The 21,702-nt window shown below is 40.9% G+C and overlaps 1 protein-coding gene across 27 annotated transcripts in view; it reads right to left on the bottom strand.

Moving 5' to 3' along the window:
* Positions 1 to 439: 439 nt before the first annotated feature.
* FHIT (fragile histidine triad diadenosine triphosphatase) overlaps positions 440 to 21,702 on the bottom strand; it is a 1,506,756-nt gene continuing 1,485,493 nt past the window's right edge. For 22 of the 27 annotated variants that reach the window (XM_063722031.1, XM_063722032.1, XM_063722036.1 and 19 more), the window contains 2 exons: positions 3,372 to 3,472; positions 440 to 718 (listed from right to left, as the gene is read on the bottom strand). In XM_063722031.1, coding sequence (XP_063578101.1) covers positions 537 to 718; positions 3,372 to 3,472 — 283 coding nt within the window. In that variant the 3' untranslated portion in view covers positions 440 to 536. The remainder of the gene's footprint in view (positions 719 to 3,371; positions 3,473 to 21,702) is intronic. The other 5 variants (XM_063722037.1, XM_063722040.1, XM_063722038.1 and 2 more) reach the window with 3 other exon arrangements.

Raw genomic sequence — 21,702 nt, 5'->3', positions numbered from 1 at the left:
AGCAAGTGTTGGCTACTGTTATCAATTCCAGGGCTGAGCCCTATCATGTCTGCCTCTGTGCATGTTGAGAATTGTGCAGTTTTGCAGAGTGAGCACCATGAATGTCTTTAAACTTGCTCTGCCTAAGACTAACTTGCTGCTGAGGGAATAATCACGAAAGCTGGAGAAGGCCAAGTCTATCTGAACTTCAGATTAACAATTTTTAAAGTCTAGCTATGTCCAAATATTTCATAATTAATTGCCCTATTTATTAACACATTTCAGGGGTTTCATGAACCACTTAATGTATAAAAATTCAATATGTAGACACTTTTTTTTTTGAAAAGGGGAGAAATAAATAAGCAGATGGACCAATCCAATGATTGAATTTCCTTTGAAAAAGTAACTATAATAGGTTTGTTGCCTAATGCATGGCAAGTCAATACACCAAAACACAGGGTTGCAGCAGAGAAGGAAGTTTAATCATAAGGCTGCCAAATAAGGAGATGGGGGGAAACCTCAAATCTGCCTGTCTGAGCCGTTTAGGTCTAGGTATTTTAAGGGGGTTGGAGTGACTGAGGTGGGGGATCATTGGCTGAAGAATGCAGGATGAAGTCAGTCACAGGATGGTGAGATGAAGAAACTGCATTTTCATGCTGATTCAGTTCCTCTTGGGGAGGCGGGTCTTCAAACTGGTTGGCAATAGCTGTTTTGCTGGAATTCAGGATCTGAAAAACATCTTAAGCACTTTTTAAACAAACAAATGCCTTATGATTCTAACATCAGATTCTCACAAACATCAGAAATCTTCTCTGTAGGAATAATGAGGAGGCAAATGGTCAGCATCCGGTGCTCCGGGACTTTTGGTTACGAAAAAGTGGGCCGAAGTGAAGTGGGCTGAAGTGCAGCCTGATTAATGCTTAATTACAACTATATTTCTGTCCAGAACCCAGCATGTAATTCTTGTTAACCCTGTGAGGATGGTTTTAATAGAATGTTTCCTTTGTCCTTAAAGGGAAGTATATTATTTAGTCCCATTGTACTCCAGGTAATGATGACAGTCTTGGCAAAATCTTAGGATCCTAAGTTGTTTGCCACCTCACAACCTATATTATCCATCCTAGTCTTAGTTACCACATCTGACTGCTGGGAAGACTGGGGGTGATTTGTTTGGTCTGTGCACAAAACCTTTAAAGAGAAATACAAATGTTAGTTAACTTAAAAATCCACAGGTACTGTGGCAATGGTTTGTGTAACAAGTTAGGGTAAATATCTTTCTGGTAAGATGTACAAGGGAAGTCAATTTACCGGGAAGACAGGAGATGTCAGGCCTCAAGGCAAGACAGAAGCAAAAACTGACAAAACAAAGCCTACAGGAAACTTGGGTAATACGTTTGAATCTTCTTAAAGTGTCTAGAAAAAGCATTCTAAGACAAAAATCCTACAATTCAACAAGCCTTGGGAAAAAGCCTAAAGCCTTCTAGCCTCTACCTGAAAATACCCACTGCATAGAACACCCAGGACAAAAAATTCAACCTAGGCAGTCAAGTCTGAGGTATTGTCACCCCATTTAAATTTGAACAGGGCACTCTAAAATGACATACTGGCCTTCATAACAGGAATAGAAAGAGGTTTGTAGTCATGCGCATAGGCCTATGTTCTTAGGTAAACTAGCTTGATCCTTAAAAAATGAGAAAGAGATGGTGAACAGTGGAATAGGTTCAAAATAAAATATGAAAGACAGCCTCTGCTATAGCACTTGCCATATCCCCCCAGGCAACTGAGTGCAGAGCTGACAAACTTATGACATGGGAGAATGAAATAAGCTTTCTAGAATGCAAGGATCTGAGTACAACACCATATTTGAACAACAATAGGGGGCAAGGTAGTCTGGATCTTTAAGTATTTAGAATACTCTAAAAAGAGGGCTGGGGAGAGAAAGGCCAAGTGCACATATATTTAAAGCTATCCAGTAAAGACTTACATATCAAAGTGAAATCAGAATACCATGAAAGTGTTTTCTAGCTAAAAATCATGATCACTAAGTGGTTGATAGAATTTTTTCCAATCAATTGCTACCAGCATTTGTTCACTAATTTTGTTTTTTATTTGTATCTGATCTACTTCTGCAACTTATAACATGAACATATTTATTCACAGGTCAGATGAAGAATTCCCTAATTCTAATTTGGAATTATCTAATTCTAAAAAGGAAAAAGAAACTATTTATAGGAGAGGATCTGTAACTGGGGTCCATGGGAGTTTCTTAACAGTTTTGCCAGAAAAAATACAAGATACCAGTTAAATTTGAATTTGAGATAAACAAGTAATTTTTTTAGTCTAGATATATGCCAATATTGCATGGTAACCCTATATTTATAAACAAATTTCAGAGAGCTAGATACATTTCTCTCTCTCTAGCTCTTGTTTTTTTGAAACTGAGTCTTGCTCTGTCACCCAGGCTGGAATGCAGTGGCATGATCTCAGCTCACTGCAAGCTCTGCCTCCCAGGTTCAAGCAGTTCTCCTGCCTCAGCTTCCCAAGTAGTTGGGATTATAGGCATGAGCCACTGTACCTGGCCTTCTTTAACACTTTTTGTTTACAGACCAAACACATCACCCTCAGTTATTCCAGCAGTCTACTATGGGAACTGAGACTAGGAGGGATACTATAGATTGCCAGATAGAGCTAGGCATGAGTTCCTTAGATACTGCAAAAAAAATTTGGAGTAGAAGCATTTGGACAAGGAAATTGGCTATAGCTATCTTTCTACCAGAGTCTTAAACCTATGATCTCTCAACAGTTAGCCATCATTAAGACAAAGATTAATTCTATCAAGCCTTGACTTTTCCCTGTGACCTGAGCTTCCTAGGAGCCGAACATACAGGGAAACGTGAAGGGCAATTTACCAAATAGCAACTGAAGAGAAGAGTCCACTCAGTGAAAGCAGAGGAGTTTGCCTGGGGGTGTGTTAGGGAGGCAGAGAAAGCTGGTTTACAGGGCTTTGCAGACAGACTTGAGCCTAAGGGCCATGTCACACCCTTAAGTTGGGGTTGACCTTTTAAACAAGAAGTTGTGCATGACAGAAGGTCTGCTTTGTGAACATTGGATTCTGGAGGAGCACCACAGGAAAGACTGGAGAAAGGTGGTGGTGGGCTGGGGGGCACTGGCTTGGAAGAAGGGAGTGAAGAGGCAGGAGAGTTGGAAGAGACTGGGAGGCTGGGAATACAGTACTCAAGGGCCAGCGTTTTCTCCCCTCCAGCTTTTTGTCCTTTGCAGCCACCACACAAGGATGTTGGTGAAGGTGTTTTTGTGCATCCCCATTCTGAGAGTGCAGCCTCTTTCCTGAGGCCCACGGGAGGGTGTGGGTGATGATGAAATGCAGTCTTTACCTGTGTCACTGAAAGTAGACCCGCAGAGCTGCGGCTTCTGCTGCCATTTCCTCCTCTGATCTCCAAGAGGCAGGAGAGTCCTCCTTGTCATGTTTCTGGAGCTTTGGAGAAAAAAATGGAAGAGGCTCTTTCATGGGCCCTTGGGATCTCCTTGAACAAATTTGGGGGGGCTGGGGGAGACTGAACAAAATTTGCAAATTAGAGGCCAGTAGGTGTATCTTTTAACTGTTTCAGTTGCTAAAACTTGCAAATGGAGAGGCTTTATACAAGAATCCACATTTAAAATAATCGGATCCTTTGCCTTCTTGTAATCATCTACTGAGGCTGTGATGGTATGATATAGGTCTGTGTTCTTGCCCATATCTCATGTCAAATTAGAACCCCCAGTGTCGGAGGTGGGGCCTGGTGGCAAGTGATTGGACCACCAAGGCAGAATTCCCCATTGGTGCTGTTCTCATGATAGTGAGTTACTGGGGGATCTTATTGTTTAAAAGTGTGTAGCACCTCCCTCCACTGTCTCTTCCTCCTGCTCCAGCCACAGAAGACGTGCCTGCTTTCCCTTCCGCCATGATTGAAAGGTTCCTGAGGCCTCCACAACCATGCTTTCTGTACAGCCTGAGAAACCATAAGCCAATTAAACTGCTGTTCCTTATAAATTACCCAGCCTTGGATAGTTCCTCATAGCACTGTAAGAATGGACTAATACAGGTGATCACAGATTGGGATGAAGTGGGGGAATGGGGAGCATTTGCCATTCCCATAATCTCCCCCACACTCTTCTAATTTTCTTATATTTAATAGGCATCATTCATTTATTTTACTTACTTCCTGGATTTTGAAGGCATTGAGTTTGCCACCAACCCATAATCTCTCCTTCAAGGTGGCCTGTGGTTTACCTCCTACTCTCTTTGGTTTAGACTCTCTTGCATGAGCTCTGAGCAGTTTTGTTCAGTGAACCAAATTTATGATAATAACACAAGGGCCATGAGAACTGAGTAAGTAATAAGTATTTCCATTAAAAGAGGCTTCAAGTAGGGAAATAGTAAAAGAGATTAAATGAGAAAACAACTTACAAAAAATTAACAATTTGTCTCAAAATTAACACTTGAATCATTTTAAATTCCTCCTCAGATTACAGGTATATTTATTTTTAAAAATTGTGTGTATGTCTCAGATTTACATATAGAGTGAATACAATTTCAATTCTATCAGAGAGGATGTTCTCAGAACTCTCTTCTTTAGAAATGCTCAATTTTCTCCCTTAACCTGCTATTATGATTCAATTTCATTAACTAAATTTATTGTTCCTGTGTGCAGCTCTATACATTGTAAAATGCTGCAGGTTATCCGTTCATTCTTCATGGGAATGCACAGTGTAGTATTTTGTGTTATGTGTTAAAAGTCATTTGGGATTGAGACAATTTAATAGCACCAATGATAGCTAGCATTTATGATGTGAAAGGTGCACATTATTTCTTTGATATACATTATTTCATTTAATCCTTACAATAACTCATAAAACTGACGCTGCTTAACCCCATGTTACTGCGGAGGAAACTGAGTTCTGAGGAAGTTCATACCCTGGTCCAAAGATCACCCAGCTAGGTAGTGGTAGGTGCCAGTATTATCCCAAACAACTTTTGCCTTTTTATTTATCCTGAAGGATCTACAGTGTCCCTAAAGACCATCCCACAGATACTGTTCCACTCCATTTTGAAAAAGGTCAACTTAACGATTAAAATATCGACTTTTTAAAAGTTGATCCTTTAAAAATAATTTGGCAACTCAGCAAAAAGTCTATCGACTAATATAATGACTTTTGCTATCTCAGGCCCCAAACTCTAAATCTAACCTAGGGGCCCCTACCCTGGCAGCTTGCAGCAGATGGAGAAATTTCCCCATTTATTGCAGCTCAACGTTGATACAGAAGGCATAACAAACAGTGAGGGAACCATAGCCTCGCACTCCAACTGAGCTATATTTCCACTCCTGGTAAGTTTGAGCCTAAATGAGGCTCATTAGCATATAACCGGGCCACAAATACGTTTATGAGGGTCATGGATCTTCCCTTCAGAATTTGGCTGCCAGCACGCTGGTTTTACATTTTGCCATGTAGATTTAATTCTCCTTAGTGGAAGAAAACCACATTAAGAAGTCATTTCCTTTCTTGCAGAGGCAAACATGCCACAGTTGCTACAGGCAAGGCAAACGGGATTGCTATTCTTCTACTCAAGAACTAATTTTCATTTTGATACTACCTTGAGGTCTGTTATAAATCCATCTTATAACAATTCAATAAGATGACAAAGAGACATGCAAAGCCCAGGAAATATGGCCTTCCCACTTCTGCTACTGCCATTGGAAGACACAGAAATCAAGCATTAAGTGGCCTCATCAACACAGATCATACCAGATGAATCCAAATAATTTAGAGCCTGTGAATGTTAATGCCTTCCTGGTTATTAGGCGACCATCTGTTATTGTCATATGCCTTACAGATGGCAACATTGTACCAACCCTTAGAAGTTTTTGGGAAATAAATAGGAAATAAATAAAACAAAAACTAATCATCTTTGCAAAAACTCTGTTGTACATAGCTTTTAAAAGTTAGGAGATTTCCCTCCTAAAAGCCCCAGATGGAAGCATGTGGTTCTGTTTAGAACAGCGGCACTCGATCCTGGTTGCCCACTGTAATCATCTAGGAAGCTTTAAAAAATAAAACCCACCCCAGGGATTCTGATTTAATTGGTCTGGGGCAGCCTGAGTTTGGGGATTTAAAACAAAACTTCTCAGCCAATTCTAAGGTGCACTTATTGTTGAGAATCGCTGCTTTTTGGGAGAAGTGTGTAGATAGATAGAGCCCACACACATATAGAAAGAATACGTTTGCCTTTAAGCACATTGCTTGTGATCCTATCAACAGTACTACTGCTGTCCTTGGCAAACCTTGCCCTAGAACTGCTTTTCTTCTATTTATGCTCTGTCCATGGGATGTCTGGCCTACAAGGCTTGTCTTAGCAACACTAAGATGCGGATGCAGTTCAGGAGCCTTTGAATGTTTGTAATCTCTGCAGAAATAGGGAGCCTGGGAAAGGCCCTGGTGGGCAAGACTTGTGCCCTAGAAGATCCACCCAGGTGACTTGAAGATTAAAAATGCTACAGTTTGGAGTAAAGTTCCATTTCCCTAAAGCAACCCAAGAATCTGGTGGCTGCAACTTCTTGCCTGGCTAACGGAGAGAAAGCCCTAATGATCTTAAGTAGTACTTTATCCAAAAGGCAGTATTTGCCGTGGGTGAACTTTAATGGAGGAGTTTCACTTCTGATAACCCTTCTAGATTACTTTGGCTTCCCACAGGGGAGGGCGGTGACTACTTGTTAACACACAAGACAGTTGCTCTGTCTCTGTAATGCCAGGGGCCAGACCTAGCACTGGAACGCTGAACCAGACAGACTCCTTTATTGTTCTCCTGGGGCACCCAGGTAGGGAGGTTAGACACCAAATGGCTGATTCTTAGTGAGATGGGATTACAAAATGGGAAGGGTGCTGGATAGAGCTAGCCTCATTGCAAAGGCTTTTGAGTATCACCTTGGTTTCACAAAGAAACGTTATGAAAAACAGTGATGGAGGGAAAGAGGTTATCTATGGATCATCCAAAAATGGCTCTCCAAGAAGGCGAGAGTGAGTTAGGTCTGAGCTTGAACAATGAGAAGAACAAGTTCCTTTAATCTCTTTGTGTCTCAGTTTTCCCCTTTGTCAAATGGGAGTAGGAAAAAGAGTGGTGAGCAGTGCCATGCCTGACACATAGTTAAGTGGTATTTAATATTCACTGCTGCTACTACTGTCAGTCATTAGCATTATTTTTAGGCTAAATAACACTGACCTAATGACAGCGAGCACTAAAAACTCCACAGAGGTGGTTTCTAGGAGTAAAAGTATTTTTCATCTCCATGGTTCCCCAATGATCTGTATCTTTTGGACCTAACTACTTTGTAGAAGGATTAAAAGTTAGTTATGATCAGAATTCAGATCCAAAACAACTTATTATAATGAGGGACTCAAATCTGGGGAGGAAATGTAGCTCCTTCAGCTCTAAAATGACCCTCACTAATCCCTAATCCTCAGAGCTGTCCTAAGGAGTAAGTAAGGTATTAATCGAGGCTTCTCATGGTAAAAGCTAAGGTCCTATGGTAAAAGAATGTGGTGGAGGTCAAAGGTAGTCAATACCCCAGGAGTATGGTTGCCAGATTTAGCAAACAAAAATACAGGACGCTCAGTGACTTGTTTTAGGATAAGGATGTCTCATACAGTATTGAGATATCCTTATATGAAACAATCATTTATTGTTTACCTGAAATACAAATTTAACTGGGCTTCTTGTATTTTATTTGACAACTCAACCTAGCAGACCCCTTAAAAAGGTGTCACAGGAAGAACTTGGCTTGCATTTGGTAACTAGGTTGTTCCCAAAGTTGCCTGACTGTGAATCCTGGAAAAAACAGAGGAGACCACGTGCAGGAAGATAAAATTCAAGGCCATCATTTTGTTCACTCCAGGACTTATTATTATTGCATGGAATACAGTATAAATCAACCTGCACTATTTTAATTCCTTAGTTCACCAGTTCTAAGGTGCACATTTTTTCATATTTTAACATCTTTGAAATCAAAACATGTCCTATAACCAAAAGTGTGTCATAATTTAATTGGCAGTGTTTTTCTTTCTTAGTAGTACATAAAATAACAGCACTTCCAACTGACTGTGTCTGGGATTCAGTGCACTATAGTTCTCCATCTCTCCTTTCTGCAGGTAAGTCACGTAAGTTAAATGTGACTCTGCTTGCTCTGAAAATGCTCAACAGCAACGCTGATGTATTACATACTGGTTTCCTTCTGACACAACAACAGTAGTCAAAACGGTTTTCACAGAAGCTTTGTTCTTTAGAGGAAAGTGCACGCCAAAGTGACAAAGTTTGCAAAAACTTGAACCAAAGTCTTTATTCACATTCAACAGACTGAAGTCTGTGATGGCCTTTCCAAGCAAATTCTATTTCTGCACAGCTTTGAAAAGAGATTTTTTTTAAAAAAATCTATCTTCAGTCATCCCACTTTATCTGCTAGAAATGGTTTTTGGGGAAGGTAGTGTTAACAGGATTTCTGATTGAAGAACTGATACGTGTCGATTTTGACACCATACTCCCTCCTGTGCACTGAGTGTGTTATCACAAGGTGTATGGGGTAATGATTAATCTCCTGCTGTATTGCTCAAACTGCCTTTGCTATTGACATCTTTAGAGTTCTGTAATGGAATGCAGTAGGAGGAATGGTTCACAATAATTTAAATGTTTTTCAGAATTTGGAACTAACCTGGAGTAAAATGCCAAATTGTCTTCAAATGGGGGAAAACTAATTTAATGCTCTTCTTACAGAAGCAAATGGCTGAATATAAACTTGGATGTTTTTATAAAAACATATTTCATTATTATCACTTCTATAAAACAACATACAGAAGCAGAGAGCTTAAATAAACCATTTCTTATGGGTTGATGGTTCTGTTTACACAGGGGTTTATATAAAGTCTCAAAAGAAAAATAACCATTTTTTTTTTAGATCTGATCCTCTGTTATTACTTTCTATTCAACCAAGGTTGGATGAACACATGATATATTCCAGGCTCTGTTCTAGGTCTTATGAAAGATGATACAAAGATAAATAAGCCCAAGATCTTTGCCTCCTCAGGTTCACCGCATAATAGGGCAGACAGATTCGTGCATAGATAATTTAATACTGGCCTAACCACTGAACTAGAAGTTCCATCAAAGTGTTCTTGGAATATCTGGGGCAGGGGGAGAGAAAATAATTCTTGCTGGAATTCAGGTCTGAGACTGACTTTTAAAAATCAAGGACTTGGACTGGGCTTAAAAGATGGTAATGAGATTTTGAAGAAAGGGTAATTCTGGGCAATGGGAACAGCTTCATTAAACACATGATGTGAGTACCAGTTCCCCAGCAAGGCAACTTGTACCCATGGTCAGCTTCACCAACTAATTACAGCACTGTTCCCTGATGAATCCTGACCTGGCTTCTAGGTAGCTATTAACATGTATCAGAGTTAGTAAGAGAGCTGAAATTTGCCACTTTGAGAAGCCTTAACATTCCATTGTTTAAAGATGGAATAGGCACACACGACAGGGGTCTAAAACATGGTCTCCAGTCCTACAAATGCAAAGCTGCAAACAGCTTTGAATCTTACTGAGAGAAACTTATTCTCTTTTCAGTGATCTTTCAGTCCATCTGACTGTTCAAGAATAAAGTCTCAGTGGACTAGTATGTCCTTGATAAGGCACCAACAACACCTCTAAGAGAAAGAGAAGAGCCATCCAGACTGGCTAGAATATAATAAGATTGTTTTGTTTAGATCATATTTATTTTTAGGGACATCTCTCGTTTATGACAAATCATGTCAAGTCTCCTTTTAAAGTAAATTTAAGTTAAACACAAGAATCAATTTTAAAAATATATGAAATGAAATGGTGTGAAAATACGGCATTAACAGCTTGAGAAATGGCCCTTGGGGAAGGAAGTACAACTGAGGTGGGAAAGGGTGACTCAAGATGTGAGGGTGATGCATTGGCCTTTAACGCTTGTGGGTGGCAGTTTCTACTGGGCTGAGTTCTAGAAAGCTTCATTTTTTATGGATGCATAGGAGTCAAAATAATTTCATGTTATAAGAACTCCACCAAAAAATGGTATAGGGGATGGTAGAACTTTGGGTAGGGCAGGCTTTTACAGGAAGGCTTCACTGAAGATGTAGCATATGAGTTGAGGTGTGAATAACGAGTATTTAAGTAAACGGGCGGGAAGGAATATTTCAAGCAGAAAGAACAGCAAGTGCAGACCTTCAAGGAAGTGTGGTGGTTGGGTAATAGGCTGGAAGAGTGAGAGAGAGGACTTGGGGGGATGGCAGATCATTTGCACCCTGTGGGCAGGGCTGAGAAGTTTGGATTTTATTTTTGGTGTGATGAGAAGATATGAAAGGATCAGAGGCAAGGAAGTAAAAGGACTAGAATAATTGCTCATAAAGAATGTCCTGGAAGGATAATGAATTAAAGGGAGAAAGTGATGGCAACAATCAGAAGAGAAAGTTTGGGAGTGGGGGCAGCATGGATGAGGAGAGGGGGCTCATTTGCCCCATAGGCTAGTTAGTGTCATGGCCACTAAGTGAGAGGACTTGGCCCCTCACTATAGATGGACTTCGTCATCTGGCAGCTTTCTCCCTGGTGTTTGTCTGTAAAGCACACAGAGATCCTGGCTTCCCTGCCAAGATTGCTCTCAACCAGTGTGAAAATCACTCAGTTTTTGCCCAATATCCATTCTGCCTCTCTTCCATCATTCACTTCTCAAAGTTCCCGAGAAGCCTTCCTGGACCATTCTGATTGAGTCATATTTCATGATTCTGGATGCTTTCATACTTCTAGCACCTCCCTGGACTATCCTTTCAGTACATGTTTCCTTTCAGTACATGGAGCTTCCTTTGTCTATGTGCTGGTTACTGAGCAGACTGGCACCCATGCTGGACTTTCTTGGTGGCCCAATGAATCATCAGTTGCTTTCACTTGGGGCACAAAATGGTCTTGGACCATAAACCTCTGCCTGCCACTTGTGATACCTTAGAATGCTGAAGTTCTTTAAATATTACTTAGTATAAAAATATGTTCATTGCTTCCCTTCTCTATGTGAGGGATCCTGTGAGCTGGAGCCTTGGACTAAGCACTAGACTGTGAGATGTCTATGTGCAAACAAATTACCTTCGGGTCCTTCTACTCACTGTGAAAGTTCAAAAGCCCAGTTCCTCCTTTTCTGAACAGAAATTCAAGTAATCAATGGAGCATTAATCATTTGATTAGTTGCCAAAGCTTTGACTTAAGCATAACTTGCTTGAGTAAAAGCAAGTATTTTTAGTGCTGCCTGTGGGGCCAAAATGCTGAAATAAACTCTTATATTAATTAGTGGCATCCCATTTTCAAAGGGTATAGAGTGTTGATGTTTAAGAATTTGTAACCCCCAAAAGTAAGTATTAACTAGAAAATCACAGTGCTGGAAAATAATTATGCCAAACCACTGTACTATAACAGAACCTAATTGCTTATCCAATTATACATTGAAGTATCACAATGTCAAGCCGATTGCCAAAGCAGCAAATGAGACTTTGCTAGCATCATAATTTGGACCAGATATTACTCCACTAACTGCACTATGAATGATCTTTGGAGCATGCTACGTACCCTATAAAACCTCCATGAACCAAGGTGGGCATTTCAGGTTTGTTGGAGTACACCCATACCATCAAAAAAAAAAAATCACTGGAATTGATTAGACATGAAAGTTCGCAGTTTTCCACTGAAAGCTTGTTAGGAGCATCTCAGCAAAGAGCAACTGCAGCTCCAGGTCCTGAGCAGAGTTGATTTCAATTAAAACATCAAAGGTAGTCACTTCCTGTCAGGGAGACCATCAGTAATTCTATCCTCAAATGTGTATCTGAGAAAAACAACCCCAGACACTGCCTCCTAGATCTGCAACACTGACTGCTCCTTGACTGGCCACCATTTAGAGGTATATTTTTTTTTTTTTTTTTGAGACAAGGTCTCACTCTGTCTGGAGTGTAGTGGCCAGCTCACTGCAGCCTCAACCTCCCAGGCTTAAGTGATCCAGCTGCTTCCGCCTCCTAAAGTGCTGGGGTTATAGGCATGCACCACTGTGCTTGGCCTAGAACTTTTTTACAACACAACATCAGGACAGCTGAAGAACAGGAGCCTGGAACTGGGCTGTGAGGAGCTACTAAGGGGTTGATATTCTTAGGACACCCCATTGCTATGATTTTCTTCTCAACCTTGTAAGGGATCGGAACGATCTTGCCCAACAGTTGGGTCTGATATGTCAGACGAAAATCCCACTGTGGCAAGAGCATGACTCCCAGAGTTCAGTAGAGAAATAATTTGCACTCGCCCAGTAGTTCTTTGCTTTTCAAACAATAGTAAGCCCTAAACAATATCAAACTTGGTAAAAACAAAATCTTCCTGTCTAGTCCCCACATTACTCAATCAGAGTAACATCCATCTTCGTATCCTCTCAGCTTGCTGTATCTGATACCAGTATAGGAATCCCCCTTCTTCCCCCAGTGGATGCCTGAAACCATGGATAGTACCGAACCCTATGTATGCTCTCTGTTTTCTTCTACACATACACATACCTATGATAAAGTTGAATGTATAAATCAGGTACAGGTACAGGTTAATCTATTAAGAGATTAACAACTAAGAATAAAACAGAACAATTGTAACAATGCACTGTTCACAATTGCACAAACAGAAGATCCCTGCTTGCAGAGGATCTTAGCAATTTCTTTTTTTTTTTGAGATGATGATGGAGTCTTGCTCTGTTGCCCAGGCTGGAGTGCAGTGGCACGATCTCGGCTCACTGCAGCCTCTGTCTCCTGGGTACGAGTGATTCTCCTGCCTCACCCTTCTCAGTAGCTGAGACTATGGGAGTGTACCACCACACCTGGCTAGTTTTTGTAGAGATGGGGTTTCACCATGTTGGCCAGGCTGGTCTTGAACTCCTGACCTCATGATCTGCCTGCCTCGGCCTCCCAAAGTTCTGGGATTGTAGGTGTGAGCCACCGTGCCCGACCAGCAATTTCATCATATAATTTGTTTTATTTCCTTATTAAGTCAGGAACTTTTACCTTTTCTCTTAAACACCTTATGTCCTCTTTTTGGCATATCTGAATTGCCAGCATCACTACTCTTGTGCTTTGGGGCTGTTATTAAGGAAAATGAAGGGTTACTTGGGCATAAGCACTGTGATTTCATGACAGTCAACCTGGTAACAGAAATGGCTACTCAGTTACTAACAAACAGGCAGGTAGTGTAGACAACACGGCTACACTAGACAAAGGGAGGATCCGCATCCTGGGCAGGACAGAGTGGGACAGCTTGCAATTTTGTCACACTGCTCAGAACGCTGTATAATGAAAACTTATGAATTGTTTATTTCTAGAATTTTTCATTTAGTAGTTTCAGACTATGGTAAACTGTGAAAAGTGAAACTGGAGATAAGAGGGGACTACTGTAGTAGGTTTTCAACAAGCATTGGTCAAATACGTCACTAAATTACACTTTTCCTCCCAATATACTGGCTATGCTAGCTCATCATCCCCATTTTCCACATAAAACAAGGAACTTAAATCACTCAACCAATGTAACATGGATAACTCAGAGTGGTATTTGTTTGGATGAGACATACAAACACTCGATCCGCTAGTGGATCCAGACATGCAGCAAACTGTATGTCTCGTCCAAACAAATTTGCTGTATGTCTAGTGTTCTCCTGATCCACTCTATAAATTCCTAGGAACGTTCTTTTAGTTAACATAGTTGAAAACATGGGTGGTAAAACAGCATAGAAAGCAAAACTAACACTGCAAATAGGGATCAACCTCTAAGCCTGGAGGGCCCTGTTGGAAAACCTCTTCTGAGGGGAAAATTGCATCTCAGGGCAGTTCTCAGGAATTAATCGCTCATCACCAACACCTCACCCCAGGCGCCGTCATATCTGAACCCTTCTGGTTTTTCAGTGGGTAGAAAACTGGTGAGGCAAAAGGGACTAGAGATCTCTGCCAGTTTGATTTCCTCAGGCCTCCTGTTTCTAAAAACATGCTCACTGAGAAATGAAATGAAACTTCTGAAAGGGAGGTTTGTGATGAAGCAAACTTCAGAGAAGGAAGCATTTATTCAAAAAGCAATTTCCTTGGCCAGTCATGTTCTGTAAGCCTTTTTCCCCCCCGGTGTTTCAGATATTGGTGTTTAAGCGAGTGTTCTCCTTTAGTCCTAGAGTGATGTCAACCCACAGTACTCAGAACAAGGAATGGGAAGAGGCATAGGGCCAATTTCTGCTTTTGTTGGAATCTCCTGAACATTTCGTTTCCTATTTGCTTCTGCTACATATGGCTTCTTTTTTCAAAGGTACCTTGCAGAGTCTTCGGAAGCACAGTGCAGGCAAGGAAACTCTCCAAGGAGAAAGAAAAATCTGCACTACAAGATGCTATGCAAACACACAACTAAGAGAGGGAGGCAAGCACACAGCACGCAACCAATAATGCACAGCCACAGAATCCTTCTCAACACAACATTGCAGGCAGCAGCAACTGGGTTGTCAAGATAAAACCTATTTGAAGAAGCCGATCTAGCTGGGAGCTTTGAACAATCCAGATCCCCAGCATTTAAAGCTTGTTTCTCTGCAGAATTCATTCAATTATTCAACAAATATGAACATGTATACACTGTATTTCATAGTGTAATAGTAAGCAAGCTGGACAAGGTAGTGCCTTTGGGAGGCTTACATTCTAGGAGAGAAGGCAGGCAATTAGCAAGTAATCATCTATCACTACCATGGGAGGGAATAAAAGAGGGAGCTATGTGAGACAATATGGTCAGAAAAGACTGCTCTGAGGAAGGGACAGTCAGCTGAGGAGTGGCAAGTGCAAATACCCCAAGGGAAGAAGGAGGCATCTGTATGGAAGGAGGCATCTGTATGGTCTGCGCACTGGCTGAAGGCAAGTGTCTGAAGTCGAGTGAGGAAGTTCTCAGATAGAAGGTAGAACATGAGGTGGAGAAGTGGGAAAATCTCTCTTCCCTTTAGCACTGGAAGCAAAAGGGCTAGAAGACGAGAGACTGAATGATTCTTTCAGTTACATCACTCTTTTCAAGCACCTACTTTGTGCTAGGCACAGAAGACTATTAAACAGGCAAAGCTGTAATAAATCCAAACTCAGTGAGCTGAAGGTGGAAAGGCCATCCCAGAACAGCTGGACACAGCACTGCCTCTGAACATGGGCAATGACACTTTGGGGCTCAATGTTTGCTTTCTGGGTCTCTCACACACCCTAACATCAGCCCTGCCTATAATGAACTTTCCCCAGAAAAGAGGTGAGCAGCAAGCTATTTGCACATGTGGTGACTACCATGGAGCAGCAAGGATGCAGGCTAACCTTGCAGACTTCTTTCTGAATGCATACCATATGTTTGGCAGAGCTAAAAGAGCTATCCCAGCACCATCTAGCCAGGTGCCTGGCACTGGATCTCATATGCTGGCAGATGAAAAATGACTAATGTAAAAATCTATATTCCAACAGTACTCACCAGTCCACTGGATTGGTCACGATTCCTTCTTTCTACAATAGGATCATTCTGCTTCTGATTACAAAACTGCACCCTCTGAAGCTGCTACTCACCCGTTGGAAGTTACATACCCTGTGCAGCCTACAAATCCATTAAGTTCTGATGGAGCTGTTCCAATGCCCTTCAAAGAACCTGGCCCATGTGAGTTGCACAAACAAATTGGAGCCAACCTTTCCCAAATACCTCTCTTTATTTCATTTAAAAATCCTCTTTAATGAAGACATAAAGCCTTGAATGCAGCTGAAACGCTATGCTTACCATGCATGACAGCAGATCGTCACAGAGGATTTCAAATGCTTTTTTTTCTAATCAGAATACTTGAAAGAAACTGAGATTTCCTTGTTATGAGTTCAACTGTTCATTTTATATGCCCTATAATTGACCGTTCTCCAGAAGTCAGCATAGGCAACAGACATGTAAGGCAACTGCAAACACACACACAGACACACATACACACACACACACACACACACACATGCACACACAGCGTTGGCAAATTGGTGAAAAATTAAAATGCAGTGCCAGGCTTGGGACTATTTTGAAGCCTCAGGCTAGGAAAGCAATACCCTCATCTTTCTCAGCTGCCTACTATGCACCTAACCTTCTAATTATTTATGGTTGAGATGCTTAAGATGTACTGGAGAAACAGCCATGCCTGAGAGATACGTAAAGCTGAAATATTATTGAGAGTTATAATTTCATGAATGAAAAACCTATAAAAATCACTTAAGGGTCCTAATCTTTTAGTTAATCTCACCTCAGTGCCACTCAAGGGTTTAAAGGAGTTTCACTGGTTGGTTTTTAAAGGACAAAGATAAAAATGCTTTGAAATAACTAATTATAATTTCAGGTATCTATGTAAAGGTCCAGACACAAATATAAATGGCCTGTTCCTAGAATCAGGGATTGACACAGATCTTTAAAACTTTCTAGCCCAAACATCTATGTGACATTTGTATCTCTTTGGCCATGTTGCTTTCAAGGCTTCAATGCTCCAGGAAAGAGGATCTTACTGCAGTACTGCTAGATTTAGGTGGAGATCAGAATTACCAATGTTTGAAAGTGATGTTTTTTACATTAACTTGATCAAGAGTTAGAACTTGGACTTATTACTCAGATAGTCTGATCCTTCACTGACAAGCTGTGCTGAGAAACAATTCTGTGGGCTAAAGAGGATATGGACTCCCAGGATTGCTCTGGCATTGCTGTTGAGAAGATATACTGGAATAACCTCTTTTGAAAACAGTTTAGCATTACCTCCTAAAGTTGACATCTACAACACCCTAAAATCCAACAATATTACTGCCAGGTATATTACCAAGAGAAATTCTCATATGTGTACAAGAAGACATGCATGAGAATGTTCAAAGAAACTCTGATTAAAATGGATAGAATCTAGTAATGACCAACATCTTATCAGAGAGTAGATGAATAAACAGTGATATGTTCACATAATTAATTAAATACCATGGCTCAAGTAAAACAAATGTTTGACAGTGACACACAGCTCATAGGGAGAAATCTTAACAATATATTAATTTTAAAAAATTCCCTAAAGACAATAAAAATATATGCACTTTAGGAATTCATAGAGATGCCTAAAACTATATGAAAAGTCACAAAGCAAAGGTGAGCATAGATTGAGGATGCTGGATGACTCCATGTGAGGAGACAAGGGGATGGTTTTTTCGTGTGGGACTATCATACTGTCAGATGTGGGATAGTAGCAAAATCATGGGTTTTGTTCTGGGCAATGGGTTTGCAGATACTCATTAATCATCATTAAACATAACTACTTACACAACTAAAGAAAAGGAGGCTATGATGGAAAACAAACAAAAATGATCATCCTTGAGAGGCATGTAAGATTACAACATTGGATGACTGCAGTTTTCCTCGAGATAGAAATCCAGCTCCCATTCCAAAATGTCCACAAAAATTGCAACATAGTAGCATTTGCCATATAAAAGCACTGGAGTTATTAATTGGATTCCAGATGTCTGAAACTGATGTATCCCTTCACTGAATCCCGACTAGGATCTATTTTGGGTCTAGCACTTCACACAGGTTGCTGTTCTTAATTAAAACTTATCTGCCTTAAGAGCTTTATGTCTATGAGCTAGTCATCCAAATGTTCTCCTCTCCATAAATGTGCTCTTATGTTTTACTTTCACAGCAAAATGCTTGCCCAGATTTTAATAAACATGTCCGCAGTAGTAATATACATTTCACATGCTTTCCACATTTCTTAATCTCTTTAGCCCTTTTATGTTGATTCCCACACCAAGAAGGCTGTTTGGAAGGCTTTGCAGCTCTGTCTCCATTTCTTCTGCCTGTCATTGGGGAATGAAACAGCATACTGATTGCTATTTGGGTAGGAAACACAGACAAGACGTTGAAAGCAGTAACTAATTTCCAAGCAATTTTGCTCCTTTCTCTCTTTTTGATTTTGGCAATAACTCACCCCAGTTCATTGACATTAGAGTAAAGCCTAGTAGCCAATTTATTGCTTCAAAATCTGTGAGAGTTCCTAATTGGTTATCAGACTATGTCTACCAGACGCCAAAATTAAATTTCTTTTAAATCAGGAAAAGTGATTTTCTGGCATCCCAGATGCAAAGCAACCCCCTGATTAACTGTTCTTTCACATTGCAAATGGTTATTTGGGCCTTGAGTGGAGAGAAAACTCATCTACTTACAACAAGAGGGGTCAGATTCTGGACTTAATTCTTCAGCCAAAATGCAGATAAACCACAAGGAACGAATACCACTCTATGAAAAATGGAGAGCTGGGCCGGGCACGGTGGCTCACGCCTGTAATCCCAGCACTTTGGGAGGCCGAGGCAGGTGGATCACCTGAGGTCAGGAGTTCGAGACCAGCCTGGCCAACATGGTGAAACCCCATCTCTACTAAAAATGCAAAAATTAGCCAGGTGGGGTGGTGGACACCTGTAATCCCAGTTATTTGGGAGGTTGAGGCAGGAGAATTGCTTGAACCCGGGAGGTGAATGTTGCAGTGAGCCGAGATTGTATCATTGCACTCTAGCCCGGGCAACAGAGTGAGACTTGGTCCCAACAAGAAAAATGGAGTGGTGTTCCTGGCTGAAGGAGAGATGCCCTTGGTCCAATGCTGGGGAAATTTTTGCTCCAGGAAAGTGGAAACATCAAAGGACTGGAGCCCAACATTAAGAATGGCATAATTATGTTGTTGTTACTGTTATTTTTAATGGAGTTCTATTGAGTGCTTGCTGTCTGCCTGGCAATGTGCTAAGTGCCAAGTACAAACATGATCTCATTTACGCTTCATAAGAGTACCTACCCCATCCATGGTGCTGTCATTTCCATTTTTAGATGAAGAAGTTAAGGCTTAGAGATGTGATCTCATAGCTAGTAGGCAGTTGGGACTCCAGGGTCCCACTCCCTTTCTGTCTATTCCCTCTCCTCATATAACAATACATAGCATTTGCTAAGCAATACAGACTAAATTGAGGCTCTAACTTAAAACTCTTTTGCATACAGAATGTTATTTGATGAACTCTAGGGTAGGTAGAGGCACAATATTATTATCCCTATTTTATAGAGAAGGGAACAAAGGCCCAGGGAGATTCAGTGAATTGCTTGAGTCTTCTGCCGTGTTGGACTAAAAGCCTCAGTGTTGCTCTACTAAAAAGGTCCCTCAATTAAATATAACAGGGGTGGCCTGCATCTAGTCTCTGAATTGGAACATCACAACTGACAAAGCTTATATTGTGGGTTCTCTTATTTAAAAAGCAGAAATTCTAGGTAATGGTCCAGTGCAATTTCAACTCCATCTCCTAATCCTTGACATCAAATGCTCTGGTCCTGAGTTATTGGTCCCGGACATGGTTTTCTTGGCACAGTAGTAGGCTTTACCATTTTACCTGCATCTCTCAACCCTTTGTCCTGTTTCCATCTCATGTGAGTAGGAGTTATTCTTTAAACAACTGCCTTGTATCTCACTACCAGCCCTTTGCACATACTGTTCTCCCTGCATGGATGACATTTCTTCTCCTGATCCACCAGCACTGGACTTAGGTGGCCCTCCAAGATGGTTCCATTTCAGGACACTTATTGTACATGCCTTCTAATTTATCTTCCACTCTAAATTATAGGTTTCCTGGGGGCAAAATCATGTCTTTTCACAATAGCCAATCTTTTCTTTGACTTCTCAGACATCAATGTCATATGATTCAATCTAATACCTTAACAATGACCATATAAAACCAAAGCTAGGCACATAGGAGAGGCTCACTAAATACTTCTTGCCCACATAAACCTATCACAGTAGCTATTCAGAAGGATGACACAGTTGTCCCCATCGTCAGTCCTCAAATAAGAGTTTAATTATGTTATCTAAACCATATGATATACTAGTGAGGCAGGAAGAGATACACATTGTAAAAGAGATCCAGAACAAAATAAGATTTCTCTGTGGCCTTCGCCAATCTGAAAATGTAACTATATTTACTGAATCAAACTCTTACAGCATAATAAACTTACAAAGAATCAGGGTAGAGAGCCTAACCTTGAGTACCTCAAGTCTTTGCCCCTGGATCCCACATAACAATATCCTTCCCTCTTTTAAGGAAAGCTGGAAAGAAAACCACTCCACCAGCAGAAGGGCAAATAAAAGGTATGTTTGTGCCTGCACACAGAGGTTGGCATCCTACCCTGTTTTGTGACCCATAATTAATGTCAATTTCATTATTTTGGAGGAAAGAAAATCAACAAGGAAGCTGACCTCTGGCTGTCTCACAGCTAATCATCTTTTGAGGCGGAAGCTTGAGAGGAAACAGAAACGACAGGCTGGAGCACCAGGCTGTGGCTTGGAGTGTGTTTTGGGTGGTCTGCCAACCAGTAAGAACCCATGGTCATGTGCCCTCTCTGTGCTGGCACCACAGTGACACCTGCTGACCCTCCATTGGGTAAGGTGGGAACCTGCATCCCACCCTGTAGAAGGCTTGGCTGGACGCCTGCTAGTTTCTACGAAGTTCCTTCTCATTGTGTGCACTCTTCTACATGGCTTCTTAATTGTGTATGTGCACAGGCTGTGTCGAACGGAGTTGCCTTTGCCTCTGCTCACCACTTATTACATTTTTAATCAGTATATATAATTACTTACCGCAAGCTGCCAGGCCAGATTTTCTGAGCATTAGTCTAATTAACTTAAACTTGATAATTATGCTTCGGATACCATAGCAGTACACACGGAACAGCAGACTTTGCCGCCAGCTTATTTGATTCCAATAACATGTTTTCTCAGTACTGGACTAGTTTTGATTTTTTTTTTTAAATGGCCATGTGATAATTATTTTGGTTTCAAAATTTCCCCTCAGATAAACTCATTCTGCTATTTAGGACAGCTTCTCAAATGATTAACACGGATTGAACTGTTATAGTATGTTTCTGTGTATTTTTACACACACAAATCTGTTTTTACTAATATAAATTCAAACTGAGGAGAAATGAGAGTATAAGGAATTCTGATGGTCAAATGACAGAATTGTCCATGTTTCAACTGCTCTATGCATTGCCTTTTCCATTTCAATTTGGGTTGATGAAAAATGAGAGACAAGGAAAAGCAAAACAAAACTAAACAAAACACAGAAAAATGCCCAGACTTGTAAGGGAGAAAGGTCAGCTTCTGGTTGAACGAGGGCATGATAAATTCCCACACTAATAAGGCTCAATTCACCTAGGGCTTACCATGTGCCACGCACTGCAAAAAGCCCTTGTTTGTGGACTATCTCATCTAATCGTCCTAACAACCCTATGTGGTAGTTATTACTATGGGTTGAATTGCATCCTCCTGAAATGTATGTTGAAGCCCTAACCCACAATGTCTCAGAATGTAACTTGGTTTGGAAGTTGGGTCTTTGTAGAGGTAATCAGGTTAAAATAAGGGCATTAGGGTCAGCCTTAATCTAATATGACTGGTGTCCTCATACAAAGGGAAAATTTGGACCCAGCAGCAGCCATGCACACAAAGAGATTAAGTGAAGATGAAGGCAAAGATTGGGGTGACGGATCTCTAAGCCATGGAATGCCAAAGATCGTCAGCAAACTCCCAGCAG

The sequence above is a fragment of the Pongo abelii genome, chromosome 2 (genome assembly GCF_028885655.2).
Source record: "Pongo abelii isolate AG06213 chromosome 2, NHGRI_mPonAbe1-v2.0_pri, whole genome shotgun sequence".
Lineage (NCBI taxonomy): Eukaryota > Metazoa > Chordata > Mammalia > Primates > Hominidae > Pongo > Pongo abelii.
Note: the sequence above shows the minus strand (reverse complement) of the source record. Positions and strands in the feature narration are given on the sequence as shown.